This window comes from Mobula birostris, chromosome 15 (genome assembly GCF_030028105.1).
Source record: "Mobula birostris isolate sMobBir1 chromosome 15, sMobBir1.hap1, whole genome shotgun sequence".
In the NCBI taxonomy this organism is placed as follows: domain Eukaryota; kingdom Metazoa; phylum Chordata; class Chondrichthyes; order Myliobatiformes; family Myliobatidae; genus Mobula; species Mobula birostris.
Window position 1 is genome coordinate 43,955,370 of NC_092384.1, and position 15,711 is coordinate 43,971,080.

A 15,711-nucleotide genomic window follows, 5' to 3' on the forward strand; every position below is an offset into this window, starting at 1 on the left:
CAGCCCCGACTAGGAGTTCAGGATGCCATCGTCTACCTGCTGAACCGTGTCTACGCCCACCTGGACAAGCCAGCGAGCACTGTGAGAGTCATGTTTTTTGACTTCTCCACTGCGTTCAACACCATCCGCCCTGCTCTGCTGGGGGAGAAGCTGACAGCGATGCAGGTGGATGCTTTCCTGGTGTCATGGATTCTTGATTACCTGACTGGCAGTCCACAGTATGTGTGCTTGCAACACTGTGTGTCCGACAGAGTGATCAGCAGCACTGGGGCTCCACAGGGGACTGTCTTGTCTCCCTTTCTCATTACCATTTACACCTCGGACTTCAACTACTGCACAGATTCTTGTCATCTTCAGAAGTTTTCTGATGACTCTGCCATAGCTGGATGCATCAGCAAGGGAGATGAGGCTGAGTACAGGGCTACAGTAGGAAACTTTGTCACATGGTGTGAGCGGAATTATCTGCAGCTTAATGCGAAAAAGACTAAGGAGCTGGTGGTAGACCTGAGGAGAGCTAAGGTACCAGTGACCCCTGTTTCCATCCAGGGGGTCAGTGTGCACATGGTGGAGGATTACAAATACCTGGGGATACGAATTGACAATAAACTGGACTGGTCAAAGAACACTGAGGCTGTCTACAAGAAGGGTCAGAGCCATCTCTATTTCCTGAGGAGACTGAGGTCCATTAACATCTGCCGGACGATGCTGAGGATGTTCTACGAGTCTGTGGTGGCCAGTGCTATCATGTTTGCTGTTGTGTGCTGGGGCAGCAGGCTGAGGGTAGCAGACACCAACAGAATCAACAAACTCATTCATAAGGCCAGTGATATTGTGGGGATGGAACTGGACTCTCTGACGGTGGTGTCTGAAATGAAGATGCTGTCCAAGTTGCGTGCCATCTTGGATAATGTCTCCCATCCACTACATAATGTACTGGTTGGGCACAGGAGTACATTCAGCCAGAGACTCATTCCACCGAGATGCAGCACAGGGCATCATAGGAAGTCATTCCTGCCTGTGGCCATCAAACTTTACAACTCCTCCCTTGGAAGGTCAGACATCCTGAGCCAATAGGCTGGTCCTGGACTTATTTCATAATTTACTGGCATAATTTACATATTACTATTTAACTATTTATGGTTTTATTACTATTTATTATTTATGATGCAACTGTAACTATGACTATGACTATGGAATCAACCTGGTGAACCTCCTCTGCACTGCCTCCAAAGCCAGTATAACCTTCCTCAAGTATGGAGACCAGAACTGCACACAGTACTCCAGGTGCAGCCTCACCAGTACCCTGTATAGTTGCAGCATGACCTCCCTGCTCTTGAATTCAATCCCTCTAGCAATGAAGGCCAACATTCCATTTGCCTTCTTAATATTCTGTTGTACCTGCAAACCAACTTTTTGCGATTCATGCACAAGCACTCCCAAGTCCCTCTGCACAACAGCATGCTACAATCTTAAATAATAAACTGCTTTTCTATGATTCCTTACAAAGTGGATGATCTCACATTTACCAACGTTGTATTCCATCTGCCAGACCTTGGCCCACTCACTTAACCCATCTATATCCCTCTGCAGACTCTCCACATCCTCTGTAATTTTTATCACTCACATTTCCCAGTGCCCATTTCAACATTAGTGGGATTTTCTTTCTTCTTTTATTTACAATCTAAAGTTGAATGTCATGCCTAGGAATTTCTTGATTTTCATAAATTTAAAAATATAAAAAGGGTAAATCTGTCAAACAGATTTACAAACCTTTGTTTTTGACTCCTATTCTAATTTCAGAAAATGAGACTAATATCTCAATAGGTTAATTTGCTTCCTGCAACTTACTATAACATACTTGTTATACTTTTGCTCCTCTGCTTCTGTTATATTTCTCAAATATGATTTAAATCATGGAATAAGACAACATGTAGTGATTGGAACATTATATCCGTATGCTAAAGGGATAAAAGGTTTATGCAAAGAAACAACAAACAGGGTACTGAAGTGGATGACAAGCCATGAACATGTTGAGTGAGGGAGCAGGCATGAAGGACCAAATAGACTATAATTACCCCTATTCCAAATGTCTCTATCCATGCTCTTGCCATGCCCCGAAGAATCCTGTTTAAAATTCCAGGCCACAGATTACTTTTGAGGGGGGCAAAGATGGAGCATTTAAGGATAAACCATTCGGTTACTGTGCAATGAGTTACTTAAAAGTTTACTATCCCACTTATTGTACAGTCTTGCAATCAGCTTACTTGCCCTTTCCTTCCAATGTTTAACCTCAGTAAAGATGTATTATTTCACACAAATGCAGGCGCTTTTAAATCAGGGGCTCCCAACTTTTTTATACATGGATCCCTCCCATTAACCGAGGGGTCTGTGGGCCCCAGGTTGGGAATTCTTTTGTAGCAAACTCAAGCCTGTGTAAAAACAAAAATGAACATGGAAACAAAAACAGTTGGTGCTGAAAATCTGAAGTGAAAACAGAAAATACTGGACGCACTCAGCAGGTCAGGCAGCATCTGTGTAAAGAACAACAGAGTTGATACTTCAGTTTGAAGACTCTTCTCATAACTGTGAAAGAAAGTGGGCAAGTGAGTTTTGACTTACAGAAAGCATAGGGGAAAGGTGGATATGTAGCAGATTTGAAAAAAAAACATACACAATGTTCTGAACAATCACTGAGAAAAATTTGTGCTTGCTGATTTCAATAGTTGGCAAGATATTGGAGTCCATTATTAAAGATGAGGTTTTTGGGGTACTTGGAGGCAGATGATAACATGAGCCAAAGTCAACATGGTTTCCTTAAGGTGAAATCTTGCCTGACAAATCTGTTGGAATTATTTGAAGCAGGATAAAGAAAGGAGAATTAGTGGCGTTTCTTTACTCGGATTTTCAGAAAGCCTTTGACAAGATGCCCCACGTGAAACTGCTTAACAAGATGAAATCCTATGGTATTACAGGAAAGGTATTAGCATGGATTGGAGACGGGCTGTCAGGCAAAAGGCAAAGGATCAGAATAAAGGTGGCCTATTCTGATAGGCTGCCGTTGACTAGTGGTGTTCCACAGGGGTTGGCGTCGGGATTGCTTCCTTTCACGTTATATGTTAGTGATTTAGATGATGGAATTTGATGGGATTGTGGCTAAGTTTGCAGGCGATAGAAAGATAGGTGGAGGGGCAGGTAATGATAACAAAGCAGGGTGTCCGCAGGAGTTGAACAGATTAGGAGAATGAGCAAAGAAGTATCAGATGGAATATAGTGTAGGGAAGTGTATGTTCATGCACTTCGGTAGAAGGAATAAAGACATAGACTATTTTCTAAATGAGGAGAAAAACTCAAAAATCAGAGGTGTATAGGGACTTCAAAGTCCTTGTGCAGGATTCCCTAAAGGTTAACTTGCAAGCTGAGTCAGTGTAAGGATGGCAAATGCAATGCTGACATTCAGTTCAAGAGGACTAGAGTATAAAATCAAGAGTGTAATGCTGAGACTTTATAAGGTATTGGTTAGACCATACTCAGAGTACTGTGAACAGTTTTGTGTCTCTTATCTAAGAAAAGATGTGCTGGCATTGGGGATGGTCCAGAGGAGGTTCATGAGAATGATTCTGAGAATGAAAGGGTTAATGAAGGAGCATGTGATGGCTCTGGGCCTGTATTTGCAAGGATTTGGAAGAATTAGGGGCAGTCTCTTTGAAATCTATCGAATATTGAAATGCCTAGGAAGACAGGATGTAGAGAGAATGTTTCCTATTGTGGGGGAGTCTAAAACCAAAAGGTACAGCCTCTGAATAGAGGAACGTCCATTTAGAGCAGAAATCAGGAGGAATTTTGTTTGCCAGATTGTAGTGAATCTGAGGAATTCATTGCCATGAGCAGCTGTGGTGGGCGAGTCACTGAGAATGTTTAAAACAGAGTTTGATAGGTTCTTCGTTAGTTAGGGCATGGGGTTAAGAGAGATGATAAATCAGCCATGATAAAATGGTGTAGAAGAATTAACGGCCAAATGGCCTAATTTTGCTCCAACGTCTTATTGTTTTAGGAACCGAATTTTGTCTAAGTTGTTAGCAATTTTTATTCCATTACTTTTATTCCTTCTCACCATGCAATGAAAATCCTTCAGTACCATATCTTAATGGAGGAAAGATGCCAAAATAGAGAAAACTTACAAAACCAACACAAACTGAGTGTTACCATGAGACAATAATCATAATGATGAGTTTGAGTACAGAGAGGAAATTAAGAACCTGGTGGCATGGTGTGAAGACAATAACCTATCCCTGAATGTCAGCAAAACGAAGGAATTGGTTGTTGACTTCAGAAGGAGTAGCGGACTGCACGACCCAATTTACATCGGTGGTGCGCAAGTGGAACAGGTCAAAAGCTTTAAGTTCTTTGGGGTCAATATCACAAATGACCTGACTTGGTCCAACCAAGCAGAGTCCACTGCCAAGAAGGCCCACCATTGCCTTTAGTTCCTGAGAAAACTAAAGAAATTTGGCCTGTCCTCTAAAACCCTCACTAATTTTTATAGATGCACCGTAGAAAGCATCGTTCCCGGGTGCATCACAACCTGGTATGGAAGTTGTCCTGTCCAAGACCGGAAGAAGCTGCAGAAAATCGTGAAAACGGCGCAGCACATCACACAAACCAATCTTCCATCCTTGGACCCACTTTACACCGCATGCTGTCAGAGCAGTGCTGCCAGGATAATCAAGGACATGACCCACCCAGCCAACACACTTTTCATCCCTCTTCCCTCCGGGAGAAGGCTCAGGAGCTTGAAGACTCATACGGCCAGATTTGGGAACAACTTCTTTCCAACTGTGATAAGACTGCTGAACGGGTCATGACCCGGATCTGGGCCGTACCCCAAATATCCGGACCTGCATCTCGGATTTTTTGCACTACCTTACCTTCCATTTTTCTATTTTCTATTTATGATTTATAATTTAAATTTTTAATATTTACTATCGATTTGTAATCCAGGGAGCGGGAAGTGCAGAATCAAATATCGCTATGATGATTGTACATTCTAGTATCAATTGTGTGGCGACAATAAAGTATAAAGTATAAGACATAGGAGCAGAATTAGGCCATTCAGCCCATTGAGTCTGCTTTGCCATTCCGTCATGGCTGATCGTAGATCCCACACAACTCCATACACCTGCCTTCTCACCATATTCTTTGATGCCCTGACCGATCAGGAAACAATCAACTTCCACATTACATATACCCATGGACTTGGCCTCCACAGCTGTCTGTGACAGAGCATTCCATAGATTCATTACACTGTGGCTAAAAAAAAAATCCTCCTTACCTCTGTTCTAAAAGGTCGCCCCTGCCCCTCAATTTTGAGGCTGTGCCCTCTAGTTCTGGATACCCCCACCATAGGCAATATCCTCTCCACATCCACCCTATCTAGTCCTTTCAACATCTGGTAAGTTTCAATAAGATCACCCCGCATTCTTCTAAATTCCAGTGAGTACAGGCCCAAAGCTGCCAAACACTCCTCATATGTCAACCCCTTCATTCCCAGAATCATCCTCATGAACCTCTTCTGGACTCTGTCCAATGCAATATTATTTTGGAGAAAAGTTATTGTTGGAAAAAAAGCCAATTTCGAAAAGATCTCCATATGTGCCATCTTTAATACGCTTATTAGAATTTTTACTGTAGGTAATGATACATAGTGTTGGATATCAGTACAGTATGTGCTAAAACCTTACGTAATATAACTTGTACTTGTTTATTTATTTATTTCCAATATCAAACTTGTCTTTATAACTAAGAACTGGTTTAAATTTAAGCAGAGGAAAGAGGAAAAATGGTCTCAAACCATTGCTCTTTTTTATGCAGTATGGGATTCCCTTTCTAAAGTAATATTTGTTGTGACTGTGCAGTTTTACTTATGGGTTTCCCAGCCTTGGTGGCATCAATTACAGACAGTATGAAGGCTGCTTCAAAGCTACCTGACCCCAGGAAATTAACTACAAGCTGAGAGTTCTGCATTCCTAGTCTGTTTTGTGGTATCTTGGGACTAGAATATTCCAAAGTGACTTCAGGCTAGTTTGCAGTTATGCCTCCTCTGTATACAATGAAACCTCTCTGGGTGTTCCCATAATTAATATCAGCCATACAGCCCAGAGCAGGGAGGACATCTTTATTGAATGACACTGATTTTTTTATTTTAAAGTCAGTGAAACTTATTGCAATATTATAATATAAAAAGCTAGTTCACTTTGAACAAAATGTACTCCCTCGAAAATGTTGTTCACCTTAAATGGCAAAAATGCACACTGAAGCAGAGGATTCATATATAAAATCTATTATAAGCATCTCCCTTCCAGTTTTCTGATATTCTCTAAATTAATTTAGTGAAACTTTCATCCTTAGCGTAAAGGAAAGTAATATTTGAAGCCTAAGTATGCGCAAACCCCATGTTACAAAAAAGCTGTGCACAAACTTAATAGGGTTTCTAAATGGTTGTGTACCCCGTTATCATTATTAATCACCAAGATGCACTAAGTTTTTATTCAATCCCCATAACAGTTTTCTCTTTTCCACTTCAGTGACGTATGGTTCCACAGCTGTAAGTTGCTACCTGGCACTTCAGCCCAGAAGATGACTTTCAACCTCAAGTCACTGTCTGCCTTAACCTGGCATTCACAGTTCCAGCAGAAATCTCCAGGTGACAATGGCTGGAACTTCTGTTCAGTTATAACTACATCTCCAGAGGGATCTGGTCATTCACAGCACTCTGGTTGCAAGTGAGGAATTTTGTGATCACCCAACTTGGATGTCTCAGTAATCCACCGGAAAAAGACAGTAAATTTAGTGCTAGGGAGTGGTGCAGTGCTGGGCTGTGTGGGTAATGCCATTTTACAAGGTTATATTAAATAAATGGCATGGGTGTGGGCTGTGGACTATATATCAAAGCATCTGGGGAAGAATTGATGAAACGATTCAAAACATTTTTTCCAGTAATCTTTCATTCTGTTAAATTTGAAAGAATGAGTATTGTTGGCTGTTTTACTCTTTCCCCCTTCGAAGTTCCAATTAGACTCGTTTTATTAGAAGATAAAAACAACTAAACTCCCTTATGATATTTAGAAGCTTGTGATACCTCACCTGATGTGTTTTCCTAGTGCCTGGCTCTGAGAACTTCCCTTTCACTTAGTTTAACTTCATTTTTTTAGTTGCATCTATTTTCTCCCTTTCTTGATTTTGCTGTAAATTTTATTATGTGTGTTCTTTGTCCAGATCTTACTTTTTGTTTTACCGTCGTTCTTTCAGTAGACTGACAGACTCATGTCTTAACACCTGCTTTGCTTTTTGTCTTCTTAATCCTAATTAATTGGATGCATCATTTTAAGTAGATTAATAATGGCCTTTCTAAACTGCTGAGTTCTTTGTGTGTCATGTGGCTACAGAATGGGGCACATTTGACGAATCTTAAATATTTAAGCCGAAAATTATATACATTCGGTACCAGGCATGTGATGGACCTTATTCCAACTGTGTAAACAGTATTAACCCTACAGATGCTGACCCCTGGGTGAACTTGTCTCCCTTCTCAATTATTCAGTCGTTTTCAACAGTATAATAGCTGGCATTTCTTTTACTTCCACAGGGTGGCCCTAAAGACCATTTATAAACCAGTCTGCCTTACACAGTGAGATGCTATGACAACACTCCTTGATCTCAAGTCAGTCTAAAATTATCTCAAATGTGTTGCAAATGTTTTATTATGTATTTTTGTATATTAGCGCAGTGTATAGGGCATCCATCACCCATGGATGAATCTGAGGGCATGCTCCATCGCATTACATTTGTATCCTGACATAAAATAATGTCTTTTTAACTCCATTAGTGTCAGCTTCCATCAGCAAGCATAGTGCCTGATACTAATAGTGTTAAAAAAGACTCACAGAAAAACCTTCATAAAATTACTGGGTAAATGTAGATCTCACAATTTGAGAGAAAGGCATTGATATTAAATAGTTATTGATCTGTGCAATATTTTGAGATGTACAAATCATTGAAGGATCCAAAGTGGGTGAACTTCCAATGGTTAACGCTTCTCGTGACAAATAGCCAAAAATGGAAATGAAGTCAATGCATATGTATGTGCTTTCACAAAATATCTACCTGTAAATATACTGAAACTGGTAGATTGCATATCCTGATCTCACATGCAGCTGCAGATTTTAAGATACTGCATATTTCTCCATAGGAAGCCAAAGCCCACAACGTGCAAAGTCTTTGACATGCAACAGTGACACTCCGGATGGCCCAATGCTTAATAACACTGTGCCCCTGAAAGGAAGCACCTTTACTTTTTCAGTGGTCTTGGGTTTATAGGAAGAGTGGGGCAGAGAGTTACAGACGGGGTGCAAGGAAACGTCGTAAAGTGTGTTGCTCATGGAGCTCAGTGTTAATAGTTCCAGACGTCCCACCTGATTTCATGCTGCAAGCTAACATCTACAAACAAACCAAAGAACAGGCAACTTGGGGGCAGAGGGACCCGTTAAAATGATGGGAACCTAATGGTGATTAGGGATTGGATAGGTTGTTTCAGCAGGACAATTTACCCACTGAGTGGGAAGGGAAATCCCTATTTCCTCTAGAGCAGTTGTTAAAAGCAACTGTTCTGGCTATTGAACTCCTCCCACTATGTTTCTGCTGCTCAGGCTGTGGGTGATGATGTACAGTACCTCTTTCATCATGCGTTACTGCTGCATTGTGCTGTTAAAATGATCATTAGGATGTGACATCAGAATATGAAGAAAGCCTCCACTTGTCTTAAGAAAGGGCCTTACTGAAGCTTTTGTTGTTTCTAGCTTGAGGATCCTAAATCACTTCTGGTCAGTCTTCCAGCCATTCTAAACTTCAATTCTATTGAAATCTAATGTGACCTAACCAGCACCACGTCCTGTCCAGCCATCACCTGTATGTTAGTCATGGTCCTGACTAAGAAATGCCTTCACTCTCAAATTTTCATCCTCAGTTTTTAATCCATCTCATCAGCCCCTCCGCCTGCCCGCCAGCCCTTGGTGAATTCTTCTAATTCACCATCATGTGTCAACAGAGGCTGCCTTGATCAGAAGCTCTAATATGCCCTTACTTCCCATTCCTCTCTGCCTCCTGAGCTCCAGCTCCTTTTACCAGTTCTCATAAAATCTATCTCTTTTAATCTACTTTAATATCTCCTTCATACTTCTGTGAAATTTAGTTTGATCATACCCTATGGACTACTGTATCACAGTAAGTATGCCAAGATGTGTAATTTCCTGTTGGCGGTATACACTGCCCTGAAATGATAGCAGCACGGAAGGTGGCAGATTTTGGATAACTTCTCAGATTTACAAATATCTGGGCTGAGAAGGAAGAGAGCTGGCTGGTATGGGGTTAGCGGGTTGTTTGAGGGTGGAGGGGGTAGAATCGAAATCCCAGCCGATGTGTTAGCTGAATCACTATATGGAGTACTACTCTTTAATTGCCAAAAATCCTAACTGCTCATCCTCGGCAGCTCATGGTTTTGTTCTTTATATTTTGCTGAGGACAAAGGCTTGGGAACCTCATCAAGGAAAATGATGGGAGGTTAAGTGCTTCCACCCCTACTTTTTAAAGCCTTTTGCTTTAGCCTGTGTGGGAGGGGCACTCGAGGGAGAGGAAAGAGCAATAAACTCTCCCTCATTCGTGTTCTTCGAAGCTGAGCAAACTCTTTCCTCTCCTGCCTTATAATTGCTCAAAGAAAGGCCGCCTGTGACTCTAAGCAGAAAACGTAATCTGTAAAAAATGAAGTGCCGCAGCTTTTACTCCTGCAGATGGCGCTGTTAGGAAAAAGCACGACAGCCCTATCTGCAGTCGAGCTGTGTGCTGGAGCAGGGATACAGAGGACTGCACCCACTTTACTTGGCACCGATCATGAATACTGACATTCAAACTACAGACCCAATATAGCACTGATAAAATTGTGAAAAAGTGTTTATTATAAGCAGCCTGGCACAATTGCATTTTCCTCCTGCCTGTGAGTGCAATGACGGCTGAGCCTCTGTTTTTTGCCCTACTGAGATAATTGAGGATCATAATGGTGGGAAAGGACTGCAGTCATCACTCGCTGTCTGTCAGGTATCTGTACTCATCTCCGTGTCATCTGTCACCATTGAAGCACTGTGTCATCTTTACTCAGCCTTCAGAGCTGCTGTTTCTCATCCTGTTCATTATCTTGTGCACAGACCAGCAAACCCCCCCTTCTGTAAATGCATCTTTTTGTGACTCTCAATCTTCTGATTATGAATCGATGATCATGTGGTGTAAGAGAGATAGATGGCTTTTAGCTCCATCTTGTCTCCTCTAATTGTAAAATATTAGTTACATTAGACTCTGCTTTTTGATTAATGGAACTTATTTGGTGTGGCCTCTCCCAGCCTCCCCTCTAAGTCCCCCCCACCCCCAAAGTCCTCCACTGACTTTCGAGAATGGAGTGATTTCAATTAAAGTGGACAAATAAGCCCTTCAGCTTCAAGATCGCTACGCTATATGTATTGAATCCACAGGGTCCACAAAGCTGCTGCTGATTTCTTATAGCAGAATTTTCACTGACTGAATGGATGTGCACGATGTAGTGGTTACAAGTATAAATAAAATATGGAATCTAATGAAGATTCGGTTTAAAAATGATTACAGCTTTTCTTCTTTAGAACAGCATATAATGTTGAGTGAAAACACAGTGAGCTAAGTTCTCACAATCAATCAGTTCAATTACAAAAGGTCTATTCAGTGCAATGTGTCAAGGTTTATATCTCGCATGAAGGAAGATAAAGTTAAACAGCTACAAACAATCAAGCAAAAATTCATTTCGTCAGTTTGAAAAGGCTAAAATTAGATCTGTCATTTAATGCTTAATTTGTGCAATAACACTTTTTAAAGGAGGTTGGCAATAGTTTGTAACCGGTTCAAACAAGGCATTTTAACATTTGGAGCTGTGCGGTTTTATTGCCAGAGTATTTCAGTATCTGAAGTCTTGTTTTTCAATGCAGTTTTAAGAATTCTTATACTATAGGGAGTCGTGCCTTTAACTGAAGGCCATTTCTTTTAAGAAAATGGCGCAACGTATGCTAATATTTTCATCTTCGTAGGTACTTCTGACACAGGAGGGTGTTGTCCTGAAATTAATTTTTTATGAAAATATCATGCAAAAAATGTATTGTTCACTGACCAAGATGTCTGCTGACAATATTAGCTTTGCCGTTGTATATCTTTCACAGGCTGAACAGGAGGAGAGGTTGCTAGTTCCCTCTCCTCCCCTCCCCTCCCCTCCCCCCACTACCACTTATTGTTGTGAAGGAGCAAACATTTATGTAGGTGTGTCAATTGTTCCAGTGCTTAAGTAGTTAAATCAGCTTGATCTGTAGCTGAGTCTATAAAACGGACTAAACCCTGCTGCGTTTTTTCTTCAATAGTTTTTCCATGCTATCCTGAAGATAGAATTACTGTTTGTAAGCAGCTGAAAGTCATTAGTGGGTCTGCAGTCTGTCAGGTGCTGGTGAAAATCTGCTGAAGCTGAATGGGTTTCTTTGCAGAGTGCTGGGAATTTGTCATGTGCTGATGAGCAGTTATAATAATATATGAGCAAATCACAAGCATTCCGCAAATTAATCACAATTTTTTTTTGCTCATCTCTGGGAGAGAGCGGCTTTGCAGCCCAACATAGGTAAAGCAGCCTTTACTCACAGATGGTAGTGCTGGCATCAGATGGAATTTATATAACAGTAATTCTGACTTCCTGCCAAAAGTAGCCTGAAAGACACAGGGGAAATTGTGTGAGGGCAGTCATGTGGTTTCACAAAAGGTTGTTGCGGTAAGTTTTAGGGAAAATCTTAATACTTCTTTCTGTCTGCTCTTGTTGTTTTAGCCTGAAGGAACAAAATCCTACTCAGCTGTGCCACAGGCCAAATCCAGTACGTTGTTTTTTTTATGAATGTGTTCCGAAGCACTGTGTTTCACAGCTGTTTGAACTCTTGGCACAAAGAACCATATGACTTCATGTCCTCAGTCTTCCCTTACAAGGATTGGAGGAGGGAAGGTTCAAAAGGTCGCTGCTCTACATGCCGCAGGGTGGAGGGGGGCTCGCTGCTCAGGAAGTGATACTTGCTCATTCACTTTCACTGCTCTGTTTGTCACCACACAGGGCATTTTGGGTAAAAAGAGGGAAACTTGAATTCCTGAAGAACAGGGCATAATTTTAAAAAAATTACTGGGGATAATGCACCGCCCCCAAATTCCACTGCAAATAATCCAAATATTGACTTAACAAAGCCAGTGCTGTTTTGTTTAAATTGTGCAGTGGATACCAACAAAGAATGAAGGAATTGCAATAACAAAGCCCAGTGGAGATTGCTTTATGGAGTCTTATTACAAAAGATCGGCTGGTTCTTAATGACATTTACGATGGAGATTTTCCTTAGCCAGCAGGAGAATGGAATTTCACAACAATCCTGGGCAGGAGATCTTGTGAATCCGATTCTGCAAAGCCTAAAGTCGAGCTGGTGCTGGCTTTCTTCTTGCTGTTCTTCTTCCAATTTGCTATGCGGAAGTAATATTTTGTCTGTAATAGTACAGAAAGGATGAGGGAGAGGGGTGGGAATCTGTTGTGCCTTGCAATGGCCCGTAAGGCAAAAGATCTGTCGAAGGTTTCCTTTGGAATCTTGAAAGAATGGAGAATCAGCTAGGTTACGATTAGAGAGTATCAGTAGACTGCAGTGTTTTGTATAATGTGAGGAGCTCCCCATTTGTTTTGGTTCACATGACTGCAGTGGAGTAAGTGGATTAGACTGAAACTTTACCATGCTTCATTGCAGCTGGTTGCAGACATCTGTCATTTCTCAGCTCGGGCTTCAGGATCAGGCCACGGAAAAACACAGCAAACTCTGACACCTTTCATTTTGCACAGTCTCTAAGAATAACGCAATGGAAAGACAACTTTACTTTGTAATTCAAAGGAGGCCTTTCACTCAGATCAACATCCCCCTAACATTAAAGGAAAGCAACTTCAAAATCTTAACTTGCATTTATTTTCCTTTCTTTAGTTTGTTAGAAAGGAGTTTTAGAATGTTTACACAATTAAAAAATATGATCGACATAAAATAGGCTGCGAGCAGAGAATGCTGACAGTGACAAATATATGGGTAGAATGGTGTTGCTTGTTCCCATCTTGTATCTGGAGTGTTCAAGCAGAAATGAAGGCATTCTCCAAATATCGGACAGTCTGTCTTATATTGTTAATGTGTCCATTGTTCAATATATATGATTTTGCTTTGAAGTGTCTGTGCTGTATTTTCCGCGCTATATTTTTCACTAACAAAGAGATGATATGCCACAGTTAATGCCCCTATTTACATTTAAGTGCTGCTAAGAATTTTATCTACCTGACAGTGCTCAGGGTATCAACAATGTATGCTGTGTAAATGTAATTTTTGATACCCATCACTCATGGTCTGGCCTCACCTTCATATTATTTTTACATTGATCCCATTAGCTACAAATCCATTGATTTTACTGAATATTGTTTGTGAGGAAGACAAAAGGTTAAATTCAAGCAGTGCAGATCATAAAAATAGGGATATTGTCATTGCACATAACTCTTGTTGAAAGCACAGGGTTAGATCTCAATATAATTTGTAAGACCTCTATTTATTTTGGTGGCTTAGCAGGTATTAATACAGATCTGACTAAAATGTACGTGGGTGCGAAATAAATAATGTAAGTTAAAAGCAGTATGTGTGTGTTTATATGTATAATTTCTACAACGACCGTAATGTGAAAATCTAGACCTGTACTATGCTGGGGTTCACTTTATTTGTTCAATGTATATCTTTCATAAGCCTAAGGAGATATTATTTTCTATTATGACCATGTTTCTATATTATCGTATAGCTATTTCATGTACGCAGAAGTAAAAGTGATGCATTGCCAGCGGATGGTCTGATTCAAATTCCTTTAGAGTGGTTTTGGTTGCTCCCATGTATGATACATTGCTATTTTCCCTTAGAGGCAGGATGTTAAAACAAACATTGGTTAAATGTATGATGGTTTTTATTTTAAACATACTTAAAATTGTAGACCTTTCTAGGTTTAAAGTGGTTCTCCACGTCATATTATGCTTGACATGTCTCTCCCGATCAAAGGGATACAAAACTATAACCAGACTCTTGTCTCTCCCCGCACTCTAGGTCACAGGCCTTTTCAGTGCAGATACTGCCCATACAGTGCCTCTCAGAAGGGGAACCTGAAGACTCATGTTCTGTGCGTGCATCGTATGCCTTTTGACAACAGCCAGTACCCAGATCGCAGGTTCAAACGCTCAAGAGTTGAAACGGAAGCTACTGGGATTTCAGAGGAAGCAAGTGTTGTGAAACCGGGGAGCTCCTGTGAACTGCCAGTGGAAACCAGTCAGGACCAAGAGTAATGCAGTGGAACAAAAACAAATACTCGCAATATACATTTTTACAGAGCTTTTTTTTTGATATGCAGTCAGAAATGAGCAAGTGTTTGTGGAATTCCAAGGAAAGAACTTATGGACTATTTAAAAATTATACCCCAGAATTGTGATCACAGTATAGAACAAACAAAGTGGATATCCAGTCCTCCCAAATGACTGCCAAACTGTTACCTAGCAACAAGTACTTCAAAACATCACAGGTGGGAGGATAAAGTGGTTCTAAAAGGTGGGAGGAGGTCATCAGTTACTTAAAAGCAGGACATTTGGAAGTTTAAAGTGGTCTCTGTCCAAAAATAATGCTCTTAACAGAAAAATGATACCATCTGAATGATTTAGCATTGCCTTGAAGATCTGGGGCTGTGTTTTCAGTGTTGAAAACACCTTTATAACATGACACCATCTGCTGTCATTCGCTTAGCATAGTAATGAGATGTGTTGGTAGACTGCCATGGTGCCAGTCTGACTGGAGCTGTCATTGCAGAAAAAATCAATGCAAGCGGTGTCGCAACTGCACTATAGAAGAAATCTTAGATGCCCCATGAACTAGGGTCAGTAGTGACCTACACTAAAGTGGGTTGGAATTAAACATCTTCATATTTTTTTCTGATGCATAGCCAAACGTATCAAATGAAGAGAATGAGACACAGTGCAAACTTGTCCGTCATTTATTTTTTCGTTATCAGTTTGCAGTGTTGAGGGGAAAAAAACATTTGTTTTTCTTTACTTAAAGGATTTTTCTTCTGTGGAGAAGTAGGTTATCAATAATCAAATCACAGATGAGGGGAGGGATAGGGATGGGGATTGGGATACCATTAAGCACTGAAAACTGTTGAATCTGACAGTAGAGGGCACTAGTGGGAAGTGGTATGTTTGTAGCAAATGGTTATCAAGCTTTTTACTTGAATAAATTCCCAGGAGCAACAATTCGTTAATTTTTGTAAGTGTGAAAGACACAAAACAGGGCTTTCTCCTGAAGAGCTACTAAATGGAGAAGTTGAAGAAGCCCATTCATTCATTATTTCCTGCTCTGTATGTATTAAGAAATATTAATGCTTTTGGTCTTTCTCCCTTGTTTTTGTAAAACAAAAGCAATGGAATGTGGTGTATTTTTATGAATTTTAGCTTTTGTACAATTCGGAATCTGCAGAGTTTAATTTCACGGTGATATACAAAGCTTTTGAGGGACATGAAAGCTT

General features: G+C 40.6%; 1 protein-coding gene across 4 annotated transcripts in view; it reads left to right on the forward strand.

The window, feature by feature from the left end:
* znf536 (zinc finger protein 536) overlaps positions 1 to 15,293 on the forward strand; it is a 504,062-nt gene extending 488,769 nt beyond the window's left edge. For all 4 annotated transcript variants that reach the window (XM_072279690.1, XM_072279689.1, XM_072279688.1 and 1 more), the window contains one exon: positions 14,247 to 15,293. In XM_072279690.1, coding sequence (XP_072135791.1) covers positions 14,247 to 14,482 — 236 coding nt within the window. In that variant the 3' untranslated portion in view covers positions 14,483 to 15,293. The remainder of the gene's footprint in view (positions 1 to 14,246) is intronic.
* Positions 15,294 to 15,711: the final 418 nt, after the last annotated feature.